At 38.3% G+C, this 21,520-nt stretch overlaps 1 protein-coding gene across 9 annotated transcripts in view; it reads right to left on the bottom strand.

Annotated features, from left to right (window-relative positions):
• The window catches only part of rapgef6 (Rap guanine nucleotide exchange factor (GEF) 6), a 189,308-nt gene that overhangs the window by 115,316 nt on the left and 52,472 nt on the right, over positions 1-21,520 (bottom strand). For 8 of the 9 annotated variants that reach the window (XM_036134009.1, XM_036134016.1, XM_036134011.1 and 5 more), the window contains exon 4: positions 19,585-19,668. In XM_036134009.1, coding sequence (XP_035989902.1) covers positions 19,585-19,668 — 84 coding nt within the window. Of the gene's footprint in view, positions 1-12,950; positions 13,346-19,584; positions 19,669-21,520 lie in introns of those variants that run through there. The other variant, XM_036134018.1, reaches the window with a different exon arrangement.

Raw genomic sequence — 21,520 nt, 5'->3', positions numbered from 1 at the left:
CAATCCCAGGCGCCCACCCACAGACAAGCACCAGCATTAGGGGCCCTTAAATTACAGTAATTACCCAAATCATTACGCTGAAGCTGCATTAAATGTAAAATGATACTGATATATGTGCTGAATATCTTTAACGAGAGAACTTACATCTGTTGGGAGGGGAAGTACACGTGCATATTTAAGTGAATACAAGTTGATCCGTGCTCAGGAAAATGAACAGCAGGAAGCCTGTGAGGCGCAGTTCAGAGCTGATGACACTGGTGCACATAAAATGTTAGGTTGCACCTGGCTAATGCTGCTTTGGCATTCACCCAACAGAGGTTTTACTCCCAAAATAAATAACACAAGGATGGTTACTCGTCCCGTCTTTGTTTTCCTTTTACATAAAGTTCATTAATGATTGAAACGTATAAAGAAAATCAGCACTGTAAAGGGTTCTTGTTCCTTTTTAGAGTAAGCCGGGCTGCCAAAGCCACAATAAATACAAACCGTTCACAGTAACGTGTGCATCAATTAGTGGAAATTTGCTGCACTGTTGTGCCGTTGCCACGTTATTTATTTCATGCTTGTTTGGCTTGAAAGGAACGTGAGATGAGGCCCTTTAAGGATAACACTCAGTTCTGCGTGTGTGACAAACCTTAGGGTTTCAGGCAGAAGCAAGCCAGAAATGTGGAATAGGAGCAAACACAGACAAAGCAGCCAATACCAGCCCTTCACACCAGATAAGGAGGCGCATATGCATAAGCCTCATTTACTTCATAAACCCAAATTTTAACATGCCACAGCTAAATACGGCATTCAGGACAGCAACTTGCTACTGGGTTTAATTTTTAATTCAGTTTGTTGCAGCGCCTTGCAAAGGTTTTCATACCCTTTGAACCTCAACACATTATAACCACAAACCTAAATGTGTTTTATTGGGAATATAAGTAATAGACTAACAAAGTAGAGCATCATTGTGAAGTGAAAAAATGTTTTAAGCAAATAAAAAATTGGAAAACTGTGTTCAGCCACTCAGTAAATACTGAGTAAATACCTTTGCGAGGCATTATACAAAAGATAATTCATGCCACCCACTGCTTCTTTTTTTAAAATTAGGATTTTTTTTGCTATATAATTTGCAAATGTATCACTTAAAGTCAAAGATTGTCCTATAAAACTGTGTCAGCCCTTTAAAGACCACACAAATGCACATTGGTCCACATGACCCCGTATTATTTTTTGGCTAGTGAAACAAATACTTATAAATTGTGGCCTTTTCTAAGAAAAAGGAAGCGAACGTCTGATCTACTTCAATATTTATGCTGTCAAGCAAAAAAAGAAATAAGACAAAAATAAGGAAATGAGGGTCAGCGGCATGAGGGTCGAGCCGTTAGTCGTGTCTCCGTGGAGAAGAAACCGTGTAGAGGTCCCGTGTCTGAACGGCTCAGTCTCAGCTCGTGGTGAATCCTGAGAACGCTGTGGGCTGCCAACATGTCTTCCTCATCTTGGCTTGTAAAAGTGGTGATTACACATTGTTTAAAGTTTGAAGAGGCGGCTGGATGCAACCGTGGAGCCATGCAGGGTAGCAGAACACTCCTATGACGTTACCCACATCTCTTCTAGGATTCGGCTGAGCTGTTTAACACAATGCAAACCAATCTGTCTGCTCTACATCTGCTTTATTTGTTCGCTCCTCATCTACCCGCTTGCATCTTATGATTGTAAATTTCCATTCAAACCAAAAAAAAAATTTCCTCTAAAAGACGGCTTCCTTTGCTAATTTGAAAACTTTTAGCCCACAGTACATCTCCCTTTCGTGTTTTATTTTCTGTTTTGGTTCCCTTCTGCCGCGTCTCATTTTGCATTCTCTTTCATCCTGAGTTGAAAACCAGAATTTTCCTCTCATCCTGAAATGCAGCTTCCAAGTAGTGCAGACATTGCTCAAAGTCACCCTTTTGATTTAGGACTCAAATACAAATCTGTCATCATATTAGGGAATTATAGGGAAAAAAAAAAATTATGACAATCCTCTTAACGGCTTCCTGAATAAATGAGCCGTTTCACTTTGGACAAATTTTCCAAGCAAAGTAGAAGAGTCTGTAAAAAGAACCAGTGTCCCACTAAAGTAGGAATAAATAAATCAGTCTCCGTTTTACTAAACTTTAAACAACTTCAGTGGATGAAATCGGCCCAGACGAGCTATGTATTGATGCTGTGCTGCCACCTACACGCATCTATATTATAACATTTTCAGACTGCTTTATTTTCAGCATTTTAACAAAAAGGACAACACAAGCGGAAATAGCAAGGAACAAAAAAACAGAGCAGATTAACCTTTTTAATAAGCAATAGGGTTTCACCTGGATATTCATGCTTTTGTCTAATGTTTGATGCATTTTCTTCACCTGCAGTATTAATTAACCTCCAATTGTCTTGAAGATGATTTCTTGCCTTCCTCCATAGGAGCCTCATGTCAGATTCAGGACCTAAAGCTGCAGAGGGTCTACTGGCATCTGTCAATGAGGCCCTCGGGGCGCCGGATGCCTTCAGACGCATGAGCTGTACAGCACAGCAGAAGTGTTGAGCTAGTGATTTGAAAGCTTTGTTTATAGATGCATTTATGAGGCTTTTCTTGGCCGATACCAACTCTCTGTGAAAACTGTGACAAACGTGACAAAACGGGCCACCCTTCGAAAACCATGAAGTTTCTGGAGTATCTGCGCATTTATTCAATGTTGATCTTAATAATAATGACAAGATTTTTATACTTATGAGTGCTGGTGAATATTCTCAGTCATCCAGGTCATGGTCATCCCAAAAAAGTAAAAAAAAAAAGTTCCAAGTAGGGCTGAACGATTTTGGAAAATAATCTAATTGCGATTTTTTTATCTAAATATTGCGATTTAATGCGATTTTTCCCCCCACAGTTTAATTTATCATGTCTTTTTAAACATATACAAAACAACAAATCCATTTGTTTCCTTGCCGTGCAGATTAGATGCTAAAAGACCCACAGCATCTAAACTTGGAGCAGAAATGATTGCGTTCTGCCTACCATATATTTCAACCAAAATTGCAATTTTGACCACAAGCAACAAAAATGGCCTCTAGATAAAGATGTTTATAAACAAGGCCTATTTAAAACAAGAACTTTAATGTTTTTATAAATCAGAATATTGTTCAAGAGAACAGCTTTTAATTGATTTGGACATCAATCCTTGTTGAACATAAAGTGCAACCAACAAGCAAGTCTATGTATTAAACTGATTGACCAGAACTTAATGCTATGTATGATTATATAAACTCTGAAACAAGTAATAAAATTAGATTATCTCACTGCTGCAGCTGTCTTCCCTTCCATGTGGAGGCAAACCCACTTTAAACATATTACTGACACCTAAAGGACGTGTCTGACCCATTAATTGTTAAATAGCCAAAAATTGCAGACATCTGCGTTTTGGATTTTTTTTTTTTTTTTTTATCGCGATTTTATGGAAAAGGCAATTAATTGTTCAGCCCTAGTTCCAAGCTTGGAACTCCACACTACTCCAGACATTTTGAATAGAGAAAGCTTTCTGGATGGTAAGCGAAACGTCTTCAAACTTCGGAAAAAAGTCCAGTTTATTTATTTTATTTTATTTTTTGTTTTTTGGAATATACTTATGAGATGATGTGGGATGACCTGAACTGGAGTGAACATTTAAGAAATGCCTTTAAACATCTGACTGCTGTGAGCCAAGAGATGGGCAACTTTTCTCAGAAAAATTTAGACTGGTAGAGTCGCTCCACAGCAAGCGTCTCATTGACGTTATTTCTGCCAAAAGCTTCAAGCTAAGCTATTAGAGAAGGAGTTTGTGAGGAAGACAAGGTTTTCATATTCCCCGTTTAAGCACAATGTTATAACTGTCTTTTGCAGAGACAAAGTAGAAGGATTTGACATCAATACGTGAACAGTTCTCCATAACGTAGTGAATATTTAATCACTCAAAGCCCCTAAACTTATTTTTATTAAATTAGAAAAACTTCACTGTAGTGACTTTTGGTCATTGTCTATATAGACCAGAGTTCTTAGCTCTGATCTGTTTAAAGAATATGAAAAAAAGAACTTTGACTAATGATCAAGGTAAAATTGGAGCATTCTGATCTTTGGCCGATTGATTGGTGCAAATTATTTAAGTTCATTGTAAGCTTAGCTAAAACATGTACATTGAGATCCTTTGGAGGAATACGGTAAACAAGGCCGTGAACCCTTTCAGATTTAGCCTGATTCTGATTTTCTTACTCCGTGACTACGACACATAAAACAGGACGACAGGCTGCATGTTTATAGAGAGAAGGAATTTGCCTTTGAATCCAACAGAACATGAAGGAAATACAAGATAATCCTCACTCATACATCTAAGTATGATGAAGTCCATCAAAGTACTTCCTGCTGCTTGATGTACTTGTGGACTGATAATGTTGGGAGTTCTTAGCTGTAAAGCATTTGATAAATTAATAAATATTTCCGTTTGATCAGGCGATAACAGATCAGAGTTGGACAATCCCGATCTCTGGCCAACTAACTACTCTGTCTCTAGTGAGGTTAATTTTGAGCTGAGGTTATATATTAAAAAGACATACAAAAGCTTATTTGAAGCAAACAATGAATGAGTTTTTAAACTCTATAAAAATATGCAGATGCAGTAGACTTGCAGGGAGTAGCTCAGTCGGCTGGGCTCACAGCGCTCAGCCAGGAGGTCGGCCCAACTCTGACAGATGTGTCTACACTCCACTGAGGCGAGACTCCTGGTCCCTGCCTGGCCTACAGCAAACCCTGCCAAGGCAGCATCTCCACTTTCTGTCTGCCTGCATGAAGAGCAGCAACACCAGAGGAATATCGCAGGCTATAACAAAGGACACTCAGCAGAGCTGGAGTTTTTTTTGGCTTGTGTACCTGTCTGTGACTGTTGTTTGCTCTGTTACTTCTCATTTTTCCTTAAGCTACTGCATGCCTACAGCGGTAGAAAAACAAACACCCTTAAGTCAAATATTGGTGACAAACAGAGAACGTGTGTGTGTGTGCGCACACGTCTGCCCAGAACCAATGCTACTGCCGTGACTGACCTGAAACGTGACGCCTGTCTGTTGTGGGCTGGTGGGAATCTGTTTGTGGACGCTTACGTTAGGAAACCCTTTAAAACCAGAATATAGTCCAACTTTAGCCTTAAGCAACGTAACAAAACACGGTTTTAAATCTCATGTACTGAATGATCCTCATACTGACAACAGCCAAACAATTAGACACAAAGTGTCTTCTGTGGTTAATATATAAATTCACTTTGGCAGCTCAATTTTGTGTAAAAAACAATCCGCTATTTTCTTTTAAATGCAACTGTAACATTTTTTGTGGCTAAAACAAAAACAGGCGGGCGACTGCATTAGTTTGCTTTATTTATTCTATACATTTATGTGCCTACTGTCTTGGCCTGGTCTACCTTGTAAAATAAATTTCTGATCTCAATGAAACGTCCTGGTTAAATAAAGGTGTATTTAAAAAATATATACGTTCCACATAACATTACTTCTACAGCTTGGGTAGCAGATAACTAGATTTATATGTGCAGCCAGATGTTTTATGGTAAGAGGGCAGCTGTATTTCCGCTTATGTACCACATTTCACTTTCAGGGTTCCTAGAAATGTTATGACAAAAAATGCAAGACATTTTTCAGACTCTAGTTCGTAGATTTATGATTGCTTTGGAATTAAAATAAATAAATAAAAACAAAAAGTCAGACACTTCTACAGCAGTCAGGTTTTGAATAAAAATAAATACATTTAAAAAATGAAGGATGGATGGATGGACAGAAAGAAACAGCCAGACATTCAGACAGATGCAACTTTTAGACTATGGCAAACAAAAAAAGTCTGGAAACACAAATCAAATCATTTTTCCAAATTATCTAAAACTTGAAACTATTCAAGCCAAATTCCAAACTTCACCAGACTGAATAGGAAGCCGGCGATTTGTGAGAAATCTCTTATTTTGTTCTTTAAGCCAATTTCAATATCAACCAACATAATTGCTATTATAATTTTTTTCTCTTAAAGTCAGCAGCTCATGGAAGAGCACATGTCTGATCTATCATCATCGGGATGAGAAAAATCTCTTCCCACATCTTACTGAGGATTTGCCTGTGCTGCATTTAAGCAGCCAATGATTTGCCTCCCCTGTCTTCCTAAACTGACAAGTTGTTGGCAGAGGGAGGAACAGGTTCAGCTTCAGCCCAGTGTCAGCTGCAGGGCTTTGGGCAACAAACCATGACAGCCAGCAAGTCACTACGACCACACATATGCACCCCCCCCCCCCCCCCCCCCTGCACCGAGGTGAAGTCTAAAGCCTGGGGATACCAGCAACGTGTCAACGAGTACAAAAATATCAGACAGCTATTATTAAACGACGGACGACTCTACCCAAAAGAAGAAAACAAAAGAGTTGTGTAGGGTATGGTAGATTTCTAAGGACGTATATTATTATTATTTCTTTCTAGGGTGTTTTTTAGATTTAGTATTGATGAGATTCTCATCCAGCCATGCTGAACTGTCTAATTTCTCTCTAAATTATGCATATTGTGCACAGAGGGAGAATTTAAAGATAACCCATTGTGTACCAACCAGTGCATGCATACCATGTCCTGGACAAATACTGGTTTATTTCCCAATAATTTAACATCATTGGTGTGTAGAGGTGGAGAATGGCTACAGTCAATACATGAAGTAATAATAACATTATATTTCAGTGGATACATTTTAAAGACCTCTTTTGACAAGTAAGTCACACATATTACAATCATTAAAAAAAAGAACGTTATTAGAGTAATTACATTTAAAAAGTTAAATTAATACATTCACTACACATAAAGTGATACATTTCAAGAGTTTATGTCCATTAATTTCACAGATTATGGTTTACAACTAATTGAAAGCCCAAATACAGCTTCTCAACTAACTTTTAAAATTACATCAGACAAATGGAAAAACATGGATCTTGAAAACGGAACTGTCACCCTATTGAGAAGTATCTCAGTTTATACATTAAGGTACTTGGTTTGGGCTCCTTTTACAGTAATCACTGCCTCAGCATAATGTAGAGCAGATGCTATGAGCCTGTTATGCTGCTGAGGTGCTAAAAAGCCCAGGTTGCTTTAATAGTGACAGATAACTTGTCTGCACTTTGGGTTTTGGTGTTTTTCATCGTCCTCTTGGCAATACTTCATAGATTGTCTATAAGGTTTAGGTCAGTTCAGTTTCCAATCAGCTCAGTGTTACCATACCAGTTTACGCAGGTAATAGTACTTTGGGCAGTATGGGAGAGTGCCAAATCCTACTGGAATATAAAAGGACATACTTTAAGCTTGACTGGTAGACGAACCAACTTTGGACTAGAAAAAAAAAAAATACAGTTGATGAACACCAGCAGCTGACACGGCTCCGTAAATCATTAGACTGTGTAACTTCCCCCGATCTCTGTGCCTCTCCGTTCTTCCCCTAGACTGGATCTTGATTTTCCAATGAAACACTACAGATGTCCCTGCATCTCCCACTTTTAATTTTCTTTATGATACTTGCATATAGCATTCAGTAGAGATGAAGGTTGTCAATGGAAATATCTGTCTCCTGGACGACTGTAAGGTCATGATTGTGTAGGCCATAACGCGTTTATGCAATACTAAAAGCTTTGGGACACTGAATTTTGGGTTTTCCTCAGCTGTAACTCATGATCATCAAAATGAAGTGAAATAAATGCTTGAAACATATGAGTGTGTGAGTAACCTTTCTTCATGTTTCCTCAATCTTACTTTGTTGCTCGTTAAGGAACATGCTTCCTACAGTCGAGGCGATCTCTTAAAGATTGTTAATGCAATATATAAGATATGTGCAATTCAGATCTATCCATTGTTCTTTACTCTTTATACTTATGTCTCTGCTACATTTATTCAATATGTATTAATTTTATTTATTCATGCAGTTACGCATTTACCCTCCTTTGTTACTGTTCATGACTCTCTATACGTCACTTCCTCCCCCAAAACCTAATAACTGTCTCTGCAACAAAGATGCAAACTGTTAAACAGCTTTATTCTTATTTTTTTTTGCTGTTATAAGCTATGACTTATTTTTACTTATTTTATTATTATTATTATTTTGTCTTTTTTTTCCCCACTTTATTCTCAGTCCAGGAACCAACCAAATTTTTTTCTAATGCTGACAAAAGCGTGTAATGACCAAAAAAAAAAACAACACAACTTTCATAGGAGTTTCACTTTTAATTGAATTTCTGATATAAATTAACATTTTGATTTTAATCCAAGTTATTGAGATGTCCACTATAGCTCCAGGATGGCCAACTGCATGCCTTCATTACTTCCTTATTGAGGCCACTGCTGCTTGATCCTTACTTGCAATTCTCCATGGTTTCTCATTAGTTGATTCCCAACTTCTGCTGATACTATGTAGCCAACTTCAGTCACAAATCAAAGAGAAATTAGTATTATTATTAACTGTCACTTAATGCCATAACTACAATTAAATATTATAAGTGTTTGAACCAGCTTTAGACTCCAGCTTTACTGATCCAGCAAAAATAGGGCGAGGTTCAAAAACTCTGATAGAAAAAACCTGTTTTTCTTCATTTTTTTTAATGAAAAGGCCTGCATACCTATCCTAGCTGTCAGGTTAACCTGTTTAATTGAAATGAATGAGGGCCGAAATGTTTTCATGCTCAACTATTATCAGCAAACATACCACAAGTGAAAAGTCCACATTCTCTAAATTCTAAGCATCTAAACAAGTATCCTGAGCCGACTCTTTCTGACTCATCCAAATTATTTAGGGAAATGTTCCCTTTGATCACCACCTCCATTACAGATATGATTAATCTATTCTTAGTAAATTGATCTGTACCACAGGGTTTTAAGATTGTTTTTATCAAACTTTTACTTAAGAAACCTTGATCAAGGTGACTTTGTAAATTACAGACCTGTATCTAATCTTTTTTGACGTGTTTCAGTCAGGCTTCAGAGCTCAAAACTGAAAACATTCTGGTAAAAGTTGCCAAAATATACGGTCATGGCCTCAGATCATGGGGAACTGTGTCTGTACTTGTCCTGTTAAAATGATCAGAATTAGTCATTAGTCGATCACAATATTGTCTTAGAAAGGCTTGATCAACGGAGCAGAACAAGGCTGGTTTAAATCTCATCTCTCTGACAGAATTCATTATGTTCATATAAATAATAAAATCTTCTCCAAACTCCAGGTTTACTTGTAGAGTACTACAGGGTTCAGTGCTTGGGCAAATTATCTTCTTTAAATATATATATTCCAATAGTGTGAAATTATCTGACAGTATGTGATACATTTATATAGTTATACTGATAATACCTAGTTATACTTCCCCATAAATCCTGATAAATCCAATCAGATAGACTACAGACATGACTTGACAACATAAAAACCTCTCATTGTTCTTAGATACTTTAGTTATCAGGCTCCTCTCCTGTGGCACAAACTCCCAGTTCTCTTTCTGTGTATCAAAGACTTCTCATCAGTGTACCGACCCTCCAGACCTATAAAGTCTTCTTGCTCCAGCCTACTCTGCATACCCAGAAACGGAACCAAACATGGAGAAGCAACATTTAGTTCTTATGCTCCACTTATCTGGAAAAAAACTTCCAGAATACTGTAAAAGTGCTGAAACCCTGAGTTTCTTTAAATTAAGATTAAAAAACACATTTGTTTAGGATTGCCTTTGGCTGTTGTAGTTAAACTGTTCACTAAAACATTAGTTTAAGTTTGTAGTCCAACAATTTTTAAAATCATTAATATCTGCTTTTAGTTTCCATTTTCCTATGTTTTATCTTGTTTAAATGTTCCTACATTTTATTCCAACTGTCCTTTAACTTGTCTATATTCTGTTTTTATTTTCCTATGCTTTAATCATGTAAAGCACGTTCCCATGTCCTTGAACTGAAATGTGCTATACAAATAAACTTGCCTTTCTTTTGGATAAAGCTTATAGTTAGAATGGCCTACCCTAGCATAGCTACAGCAATCTTGGTAGTTATGCTGCTATAAGCTTTGCTATATTCTCTTACTACTCTCCAATTTTCCATTATTTGATTTAATGTCAACTTTTAACTTCATGTTCTCTTTTCTTTCTCTTCACAGTAGCTACATATGTCTTGGCGTTCTGTTTAGCTTTGCTATCATCCTGTAGGGGGGCATCGACTGAGCTACTGCTGCCAACAAGTTAATATTCACCTTTTATAGACCATAAATCTACTTAGTCTTTCTTTCGTAGATGAAGCCACTAAAGAAGCTTGTACTGCCATTACTCTTTTACTTTTCTCCCACATAGAAAGTACTCCAGGACCAGTGCTTCTGTGTTCTTTTGTGTAGATGCTCTTCTGAAACCCCCAGTAGTTCGTGGCAGATGGCCGCTCACACTAAGCCTGGTTCTGCAGGATGTTTCTTCCTGTAAAAGGGGAGTTTTCCTCTCCACTGTCACAACATGTAAGCTCAAAATGTGGGGTTGCTGCAAAGTCAATGACACAATATCAGAAACTGTGAACTTTCACAGCAACCTGATGAATGCTGCAAGTCAATGACTTGATGCAATCTGCTGGGTTTCCATAGATTGAAAAATTTAACCCATCTCTCCATAGGATTCGATAGAACTGATTTTGTAAAGTGCCTTGAGATGACACATTGTTAATTTGGGCTATATCAATGAACTGAATTTAACTCTGTTGACTGAAACTAGATGATACTTTGCAGTATTGGCAAAGTGAAATGTCAGTTAATGAAAATGTACAAGCTTGTCCGAATTTAGCAGTCATGCTTAAATGTAAGGACCACAGCAAAGGACACACATGTATAATGTTTGCATTTCTACTCCTCAGTACCACCGCTTTTTACAATTCACTGGTTAAAACTAGGGCTGGACGATATAGAAACAAAACCATATCGATAAAATATAAATCATATTGATCGATATCGATAATTTTAAGATTTTAAGTGCAGCCCTGGCCATTTTATGCTGTTGCTACCTATTTTTAGATACAGAACACACAAACACTGGATTCAAACTCAACCCTTAATTCAACCAACGTTTTACCAAAACTGCAAGTATTTAAAAAATTAAAAAATAAATCATGTTCTCTGAACTCTTTGAAGGGGGCGGGGCTTGGTTCCTGGGTCTGCGTTTGGGATTAGTTGGGAGGATGTAATGGCTAATAATCTAAATGGCTAGAATGCAAAAGGAAGAAAAACTTATTCTATTGAACTTTTTATTGATTCTTTTTTTCCCTACCATCAATATGCGTCTATCGATCAATATATATTCTTACTGAGTTATTGTCCAGCTCTCTTTAACACTGAAATGACCAATTTCTAGATATTAAAACAAGGACAGACAAACTAGCTGACAGGTTTCCCCTTCTTTTCTTCTTCCTAAAAGACCACCAGGACACTGACGAAAACAACCAGACTGCAAGGAATGATGCATTAGGTCGTTGAGGCACAGCACCAACAGCAGCAGCTGTTTCACAAATCCAAAGCAACAAGTCAAGGTGTCACCGTAGCTAAAAGACCAATAATCATCTGACACATAGGAGAACCCGTGTTCACTGCGAACCCATGTTCACTGCTAGACTCTATAAATGCTTTTACTTGTAGAACAGCAACTTCATATGAAACCAAAAGATTTAGACACAATCTTGGGGTTTAAGGAAGTGAAACAGTAAAGCGAACAGAAAAACATACAGTGCCTTGCAAATATTCATATCCTGTGAACCTGTTCACATTGTCTTCCATTACTGGTATGTATCTTGAGCAGATTTTATAAGATATATTAGCAAAAACGTTGCATGAAATTGTACAGACAAAGACATATTAGCTGTAAGTCTTCTGAGGACATGTCTCAAGCAGCTTTGCATTTCTAGAGAGCAACATTATTGTCCAATCTATGCAAAATAACTGAAACTCAGTAAGTTGTAAGGAGGCTATCTGCGAGGGTTCAGGTTAACTTTTCATTTTTTTTTTGTTAGTTTTCCAGTTCTGCTATAATCTTTCAGTTTTGAATTAAACTTTTACAAATGCTCTGTGAGATGTTCAAAGCTTGGGCAACTGTTTCAGGACCTAAACCTGGTTTAAACTTCTCCACAACTTTACCCCTGACTCCCCGGATGTTTCTTGGTCTTCATGGTCGACTACATTTACTTATTAAGCAATTAACTCACTGATTATGATTTTATTTAGAACAAAAGGGATAAGAATACAATGCATGGTATTTTTATTTAGTAGAGAATATTGGGCAAACCATGCAACATTTTCATATCACTTTGAAAAGTATTCTTTACTTTGTTTTGGTCTATCATATAAAATCTGAAAAGGATGCAAGGAAGTTTGTGGTCAGTAAAGTAAAATGGGGAAAAAGTTCAAAGGGTATGAATACTTTTGCACTAAACCATTTCCATATTTTTGTTCTTGTTAATTTACCACAACTAGATTCTCCCATCTATAAAGCCAGCCAAAATTAATAAACACAAAGGTTTAAAAAGATAATGTTCTTGATAGAATCTCCCCTAGTTCCCTTTTTTCATTTTCCATGCATCATCAATGCTTCAACAGCTAAACAGTGCAAACATTTAGCCCTTCAGATGTGTTTACTGCTAGCTGTCAACAAGAGTGACAAAAAAAAAAAAAAGAGAACAACTTCACAAACAATAGTTGGTGCTGTGTCTTGAGGAGGCCCAGCAGTTTTAAGTTTGCTGCGGGAGTGTTCCTGGCTTTGCAGTTGTTTGAACGGTGGCAGGGAGGAAATGAGGCATGCAGGGGTAAAGAACACGTAAAGAAAGTGAGCGGGAGTTTTAAACAAAAGAAATAGCAATTTAAAAGACAGAGACACAAAAGATTTAAGGTTACTAACCAGAAAGAGAAATGCTACCGATCCAAGTCTTTGTATTCCCTCTGGTAAGAAGCATAATATCCACAACAAGCAGGGGCGAAAGTTCATCCTTCAAATAATCCAAAATCAGCGCAGACCGCGCCTGTGTCCAGCTCCTGAGCACGCAAGAGAGAAGTTTTCCCAGAAAGCAGAAGTAGCAAGCTACTGGTCTTCTAGTTTGTCTTTAACAGAGGAAGGAGTGTGTTCTCTCTCTGTTCACTTCTGTCCGTCCGCTTGCTCCAACAAGGTGTGTGTTTCTGTGTGTGTGTGAGAGAGAGAGAGTGTGTAGTCTCATTTCCTGCCTGGATGTGCTTCTGGGCTCCGGGCGGGCAGGCTGCTCAGGAACACATGGCCATCCCCTGCTCTGCCAGGGGTTCCGCATTCCTCGCTCTCTCTCTTTTTCTCCCTCACACACACACACACACACACACACACACACACACACACACACACACACACACACACGTCCCATTAGCTCGCTCTGTGACCCTTTCCAAGCCCCCCACCCCTTTGCTGCTGCTAGAACTTCCAACCACACACACCCCCTCTGGTCCTTCGCATGGCACCAACATTCCCCCTCCCCACCCATGACTCGTTTATCAACTGACCCGGGCTGGAATGACACACAGGCAGTCCTCACTACCCTAAGGGTGTTGATAGTGGGCCAGCTACTCACTGCTACAGCTTGTCAGTTTCTGCTAAACAGCACGAGCACTGAAAACAAGTAATTTTAACTATAACGGAAGGAAGGAAGGAAGGAAGGAAGGAAGGAAGGAAGGAAGGAAGGAAGGAAGGAAGGAAGGAAGGAAGGAAGGAAGGGAATCTGACAGAAACGGAAAGGAAAGAGGTAGAGGACACATTAAAAAGAAAAAGCCATCCAAAGTGAAAAGGAGGAAGGAAGAAGGAGGAAGGAAGGTAAGGAAGGGTTTTTGAAAAAAAAATTTAGGAAGAAAAGTATGACAAAACAGTAAGAGGAAAATTGGAAAGTAAGGAAGGACACAATTCAGTTAGACAAAGTCAATGACAGAAAGACATGAAGGAAGGAAACAAGGAAACAAGGAAGGAAGGAAGGAAATCTTGACAGGAAACGGTGTAGAGGAAAAAAGGGTAAAAGTAAGGAAGGACACAATTCAGTTAGACAAAGTCAATGACAGAAAGACATGAAGGAAGGAAGGAAGGAAGGAAGGAAGGAAGGAAGGAAGGAAGGAAGGAAGGAAGGAAGGAAGGAAGGAAGGAAGGAAGGAAGGAAGGAAGGAAGGAAGGAACATTTAAACAGAAGGGATATGCAATATAGTCTGGAAATACACCTATACTGTTTAAATATTCTATACTTAACGTAGACCTGGAAAATAGTATACCCAGTATCCAGATTTTGCAGTGGGAAGTCTACCAGTTTTGCTAAACATTTTTCATGTCAAAGTACTCCACTATCCCAGTTTTAAATTCATTCTAATAAATTATAAATATGGCGACTGTGAATTTAGGACAGATGTTACTACAGTTAAGGTTCGGATACAGCACCTACAAGCATGGATGGATGGATATACCATGTTAAAACAGATGGAAGTATTCAAAAAAGTCTAGAAATAAAATTTTTCCTCTACTTCTAATTTCTTTTGTCATTATCTAGATCTGGAAAAGGCTTCAATCAAATTCAACACTTTTCCAGACTGTTTATAGGAACCCTAGAATGCACATGAGGACTGAAGCTAACATTAAGTAAAGTTAACTATGCTAATCGTTAATGTAAGAAGATCAAGAGAATTTAAATTATCACTTTTAAAATCCTTTTCTTTCTTTTTTTTAATACAAGGCTGTCACCAGATTTTTCTAAATTATAATGAAACTAGGCCTTTATGCTCATAAAAATTAGCATAACGGTCAGTACGACACGGATGTTTGAGAGGAACAGAGAGGACAGTAAAGCCTTTGAGTGTACATCAGCGTAGCTATAAACCTGCCGGACAACATAAGCCGACGCTAGCTGTTATTAGCTTGATGAACAATCCTCATCAACATTCAAGACACAACGCTCCGCTGCGGGAATATAACCAGAGAAGCAACAAAACCACGCACAAACCTTTAGAGCTTAAATTAGTAAATATTAGATGTTCTAAGGCAAATTAATTTACTGCATAAGTGATCTGTAAGCTACATTGAGCAATTACTAAATGTTCCTAATGGTGAAGGCTTTAGCGCTAACTAGCGCTAACACATTGTTGCTCCAAGCTGAAATACAAATTAATCAACTTCAGAGCGCTGTGGCGCTGGTGCCCCATTGGGTTTTGCAAGCCCCATGACAATATTATACGATCAAACAGCACTGGGTATCAGGGGTAAACGCACATATTCAACACTGTTTTTAAGAGTAAATGTCACTGATTATTTTTACTACACAGCCTTAACATTTAAGGACTTAAAAATCACACAAACATGCAGTGACTGTAAGGAGTGACAGATATAGCTTGAACATTTCTGAATATAGAGCTAACTGACTGAAACCCTGTTCTGTAAAATATAGAAATATTTCACTTTTTCCCCCAGCATAGCAGCATGATGTAGAGTTTTAAAGTGCAACGCGTATCTTGAATATAACTGAAACTGGGTATGATTGGATGAACCGCTGCATGAAAGAAAACATTCAAATTCATCATTAAACTGCGTCGGTCCAAGTTCAACAACCAAAATGTACTGGAATTGAAGAACTTCGCTTATTTTAAATAAACTAGAATCTGCTAAAATCAGTACTGGAAAGTCAAAAATCCCGATGTCTCCATTTTTTTAACGTAACATTATTGTTTTCGCATGTTTTTTATTTTATTATTGGTCCCACAAACAGAGCCAGTCAAAATGAAATCCATGCTCAGTAGCTGACAGAAGCCATAATCTTTTATTTAAATAATAATAAAGCAGTGGTTGCGGATGCCCAAATGGAGCAAGTGACTGAGACAGAGCCGCGATTGTTTCAGTGATTGCTGACATCATCGTGCCGGAAACTACGCAGAAATTAGGGCGTCCATCAGGCTGTCATGTTTTTAAACTGCTGCTGATTGGTGACTGAGCCAATAAATTACCCGTAACTACTGCTCGGTCATTGGACCCAGGACTGATTGCAGACTGCACTCTTTATTACCGAAAATAAAAACCAATAGGCCGATCGCTTTCAGCCCCCTTTACCCTCAAAGCAAAGTGAAACGACTGCATTTAACCGTTTTAGAGATGAATGTAGCTTTACGTGCAGTCATGTAATTTTATAGGACAACGTTGTGCTTCGTTAAATTCCTCTTGGTGCTGCTATTCCCAGACTATTAGAAAAAAGAAGTTGTATTTACATTATATAAATTTGCAAACACTTTATCTTTAACCTGTGTGAGTAACATGAGCTTTGGAGTTTCTCAAGGGCTAAATCATACTTGCGGAGAGAACAAAAAACAAAGGCAGGAAATGATAAAGCTACATATGAACCTCTGCTGACGCTGAGTAAGCTTTATCTAAAGCCACTTTTGCTTTTCAGATGTGACCACCTTGTGACCATTACAGCAGGCCAAAAACTCGAGCCAGCGTTTTAAGATACTATTAGACCGAGTCTATGTGTTCCCTCCTGACAGTTCTTGGCATCAATTGCTTCTTTTTCCAGTCAAACTATAAGAACAGAAGAAAAGTAAACACAGACCTACGGCCAGACTTGAGCCAATAGTTGTCACGGTAGCCCATTAAATTAAATCTGCTGTTTAAACAGGTGCAACACTTTTACTTAGAGTATTTTAGATTGTTTTACTTCCTTAGACTGTGGACAAAGACCTGATACTTTATTATATATTCATTATAGTTAAACATTTTGTTGATGTCCGGAGAATTATGTAAATCCCAGAGATGTAGGTTAATCTAGACATTTGAATGTTCCATTATAAGGGTTCTTCAGAAGTAAACAAGTATTGATAACTAATAATGGCAAAAACAATCACAGACAACGTATAACTTGGATAGTTTTGGCTTCAAAACTGCATTGTTGTTGAAAGAAATCGTCGCTATATTTTAAAGTCCTTTTAAAAACACTTTCTCTCCCTTGACAGAGAAAGTGTCAGAGACAATTCGACTTTTTAACCTGGTAATATAATCGCGTTATCCTCGTCTTACTCTACATACAGCAAAACAGCACAAAAGGGCATAATATTCAGGACAAGAGGCATGTTTATTTGAAACTACTTCTAAATTTCGTGGGTATTTATTCTAAAATGCTGTAAAAATTAATAGACTCATTTTAATATGAGAGTAAATACAAAATACAAGTTTTCAAATAATGATTACGTTCCTTAAGGCAAAAAAACCTAAAAACTATCCCTGACTTGACCTTTATGAAAAAGCACTAGGCTAATAGACTAGAGCTGCACAACGGATCAAATTGCAATTGCCATGACAATTTCTGCGGGTCCAATATTGCAAAGGACAGTATGAATGCAATATTTGCAATATTTGTTAGGATATTATATTTCATGTGTCATGAATTTACACTGTGCATATTAAAATGAATTTTGCCTGTTGGTTGGACTAATGGCCATCAATACACTGAAGATCAACAATAGGTGAGGACAGTTAACATTAGTATCCCAACTACAGATTTTCTTTATATAGTGCAGCCAAATTTAGAAGCATCACCTGGTAAATGAAACATTAATCAACTTCAGTTCCTCTTAAACATGGAGTTCACAGTTTTTTCACACTTTTATTTACTTCCCTTGTATCACCTTTTAGCACACAACCTAATGACTTTTTGTGTCATCTACCATAAAGTTTAGTTTTTTTTATAATTGCCAGATAGTTTTTCTTACTTATCACTATGGATTCATTTAGGTCCATTCTTCCATGGAGAAACATTTTAATTAATTAGAGTTTTAGTATAAACAGCTTGTTTAAGGCCACGCAACTACATCCCTACCGAATTTTATTCTGGACTTTGAATAGACGAGAACAGAGACTTGATTTTGTATGATGTTTTTTTTTTTAACTATCCAAAGGTGGAGCTGCTTATATGCTTTGAATCATCGTCTGGCTTTATAACCCAAATGCGCTCGAGCGTAAGGTCACAGACTGATAGCCGGATATTCTCTCTCAGGATTTCTGGCGCAGATCAGGATTCACGGTGTCATCAGTTAGAGCAAGTTGTCAAATTCAATTGGTTCATTGGTTTAGAGAAAATGTGCCTAAAGTCGAGTGCAGATAAATCGTGATGTTTCTGTATTTTAAGTAAAGAAAAACAGAATGATCCGAATTTTTACGATTTTCAATCCAACTAAAAAGTTATGGAATTACAAGATCATCCATTTTTGTATGCAGTGCCTTACAAAAGTACACCTCCCCCCTCAACCCCCCTATACTTGTCTTTTTTTACATTAAAAACCAAAATGGAGAAGCTGGAGCAGTTTTGCCTTGAGGAATGAGCATAAATCCCAGTGGCAAGATGTGGCGAGCTCATAGGGACTTATTTAAAGCCACTTGCCGCTGGAAGCGCCGCAGAAGTGGCTCTAAAGTGCTGATTTGGGGGGAGGCGGGGGGGGTTGTTCTGTTATTTTGTCCTATTTGTTGTTTTCTTCAAAATTCAAAAATAATCCATCTTTAAAGTTGTAGGCAGGTTGTGTAAACGGTTCAGACTTTCAAACAAACCATTTTAAATCCAGGGTTAGAGGCTTTTCTGTTTTTTCATTAAAATAAAATAGTACTTCAAACTACCAGAAATGATCGGCGTTCTGAGCGTGCACGTAATAAACAGTAGAATAAAATTCCAGTTTTCCAGTAATCATCCTCACAATCACCACACAGACCTGAAGAAGGAGACATTTCCAAATTCCAGTCTCTGGCCAACTGTAAGCTGCAGCCCTAATATTTTCTGCGGCGTTTGTAGAGCCAATAAAACACAACGTCAACAAACAGAACCAACACAGAGAGAGCAAAACAGACATCGGCTTTTCAGCCGGAGTGTTTGCACATGAAGCTTTGGTGCAGCACACTCAGAGCTAGAAAGAAGAGTGTGTAAGTTGGCAAAGACCCAACAACTTTGCTCACAGATATGGCAAAACATCTTGAGGTCTTAGTGAGCCCTGTAGAGTCAACTCGCTTAATACCCAAAGACAAAGAAGAAAATACATTCTTGACCCGCTAAAGAGAGCATAACACATCCACCTTTATATCCGTTTTCGTTAAGGAAGCGGAGCTTGTTTCTCCCATTTCATGAATATCATTTGATTTTTTTTTTTACTTACTGCAGTTTTCTTATTGCGCTTTAAGAGTTCAAACTTTAAATCGGTCTTTAGCCCAACGAGTACGAGACTTACAAACGTGTGTAGACGTTTCCTCGCGTGCCAGTGAAACCTGTATTTTCATGCTTTACAGCTCTGTGACATGCTGAATCCAGCACAAATAAATACAAACCATCTGTCTCATGACAGGCTGTCCAGATAGTGCAGCTTCATGTGTCATGTCAGATAAATCCTGCTTCTCTCACTATATGACATCTCATAGTCACACTGTGGTGGTGCTGTTATCCTGTTTTTGCCCCCGTGTGTGTGTGTGTGTGTGTGTGTGTGTGTGTAAGTGTATATGTGTGTGTGTGTGTACGTACCAGCACCTGGCCAGGTACATGTGCTCCTTGACGAAGACGGATCCAGAGAGCAGAATGTACCAACAGGTAGCGAGACTGTCTGGACTGGAAAAGAAGGAAATAATTACCAGGTTCATCCTTTACACAGAGCCCCTGCACGTTTTCATGTCAAACCTTTGAAGCATTAACACAAACGTTCGCAGTGAAGTCATTGCAGATATTTCTACATTCAAACTTTGAATATTGAACATTCAAAAATCCCATAAGACAGGACGGCGGACAGATAGATAAACAGATGGATAAGAAGGAGAACTGATGCACTGATGGAAGATAGACAACATTTTAGACTATAGGATAGGGTGAAATACTTTTGTATGTATACCTGGTTGTTAAACATTACATGAAACACATAAATTCACTCTCAAGAGGAAACCCTAATAAATTCGGTCACTGGAAGGAGTTGAGAATCTATTATTACCAGGTAGCCTTGCTCCAAAGGCGAGACAAGACTAATGGCACACATGTATTATTACTGTTTACATGCTGTTTCCAGCTTTAATCCATTAAACACACATCAGTCACAAACGCTGGGCGAATAAATCTCCGGCGGGCAAAGAGTCGGCTGGATCCACAGAGGCAGGTAAGGGGGAAAAAGATTAGGTAAACGCCGATGGGCTTTACCTCAGCCTAAGCCTGTCATCGTAAGTCAAAGAAGATCATCACTGGCAGCAAAACGAACATTGATTCTCATTAAAGGGACATAAATAAGCTGCTTTTTCATCTCGCTACATTGAAGGAAAGTGGGTTTACGGATTATGGACGTCAGCGTCTTGTCTGTCACACTTAGGCGTTTCAGATCAGTAAATGATGCGTCAGGTTTTCGCGATAGTTGGCAGGACATCTTTTACATTACGGTGGAGGAATTTTGGCCTCCTCTTTTCTGAAGACGTGTTGTAGTTCAGCCAAACTGGAGAGTTATCGAACACGAAGAATCTTTTTAAGGTAAAACCGAAGCATGCACTGCAAAAACTGATCTAAAAATAAGTACGATGTTGTTAAAGTTAGTGTTTTTGTCCTTGATTTGAGCGGGTAAATAATATTATCTGCCAATAGAATGAGTATTTTGACCACTGAAATAAATGATTAGACATCCTGCACTTGAAATAAGATGGAGATGAGTTGTTCCTATTTTAAGTGGACAAATCTTATTCCATTGGCAAATCATCTTATTTACCAGATCAAATCAAGGACAAATGCTTTCATTTTAAGAACATTTTACTTATTTTTAGTTCCATTTTTGCAGTATGATTCTCAGACTAAGGCCCGGGCTTTGATTAGGCCACTTCAAAACATATTTTCTGATCGAGGGAGAAATTCACTAGTCCATCGATTAAGGCCATAAGTTAATTCTTCCAAGTCGTGAAGCAGCAGAGACAAAGCCCAACACTACTGAGGAGTACAGGTCTAATCATGCCTTTATTAATTTGTTCATTCATTTTACTTCTCGTTACATTTTCTGCAAGAAAGCAGAATTAATCACACGACTCAGTTTAACACATAAAAGATAATTCTTTTTTTTCTCAGCTTGTTGGATTTAAGTGAGGCCAACGCAATTAACCATCGCTGCGGTTTTATTGAACAGACTTTGATCGCTTTCATCTGCTGGTTTTGTGTGTGCAGCGGAAGAGTAATTGAACATGGCAGCCGCTCTGGTCGGGGTTAAGGTACTTAAGACTTACCGCCGGTGGAGACGCGGGAGAATATATATCACAGGGGAGGGGAGGGAGAGTGGGAGGGAGTGTTTATTTGATGGTAAATTAAACTACGGAGTGTCTAATGTGATCCGAGCGAGGATGATAATGCGTCAACATGTTGAGCTGCTGTCTCATGCTTCCATCCATCGCTGTCCACCCCTCGTCGCTCACATTCCCCCCACATCCCAGACGCCCTCATCCCT

This window comes from Fundulus heteroclitus, unplaced genomic scaffold (genome assembly GCF_011125445.2).
Source record: "Fundulus heteroclitus isolate FHET01 unplaced genomic scaffold, MU-UCD_Fhet_4.1 scaffold_72, whole genome shotgun sequence".
In the NCBI taxonomy this organism is placed as follows: Eukaryota; Metazoa; Chordata; class Actinopteri; order Cyprinodontiformes; family Fundulidae; genus Fundulus; species Fundulus heteroclitus.
Note: the sequence above shows the minus strand (reverse complement) of the source record. Positions and strands in the feature narration are given on the sequence as shown.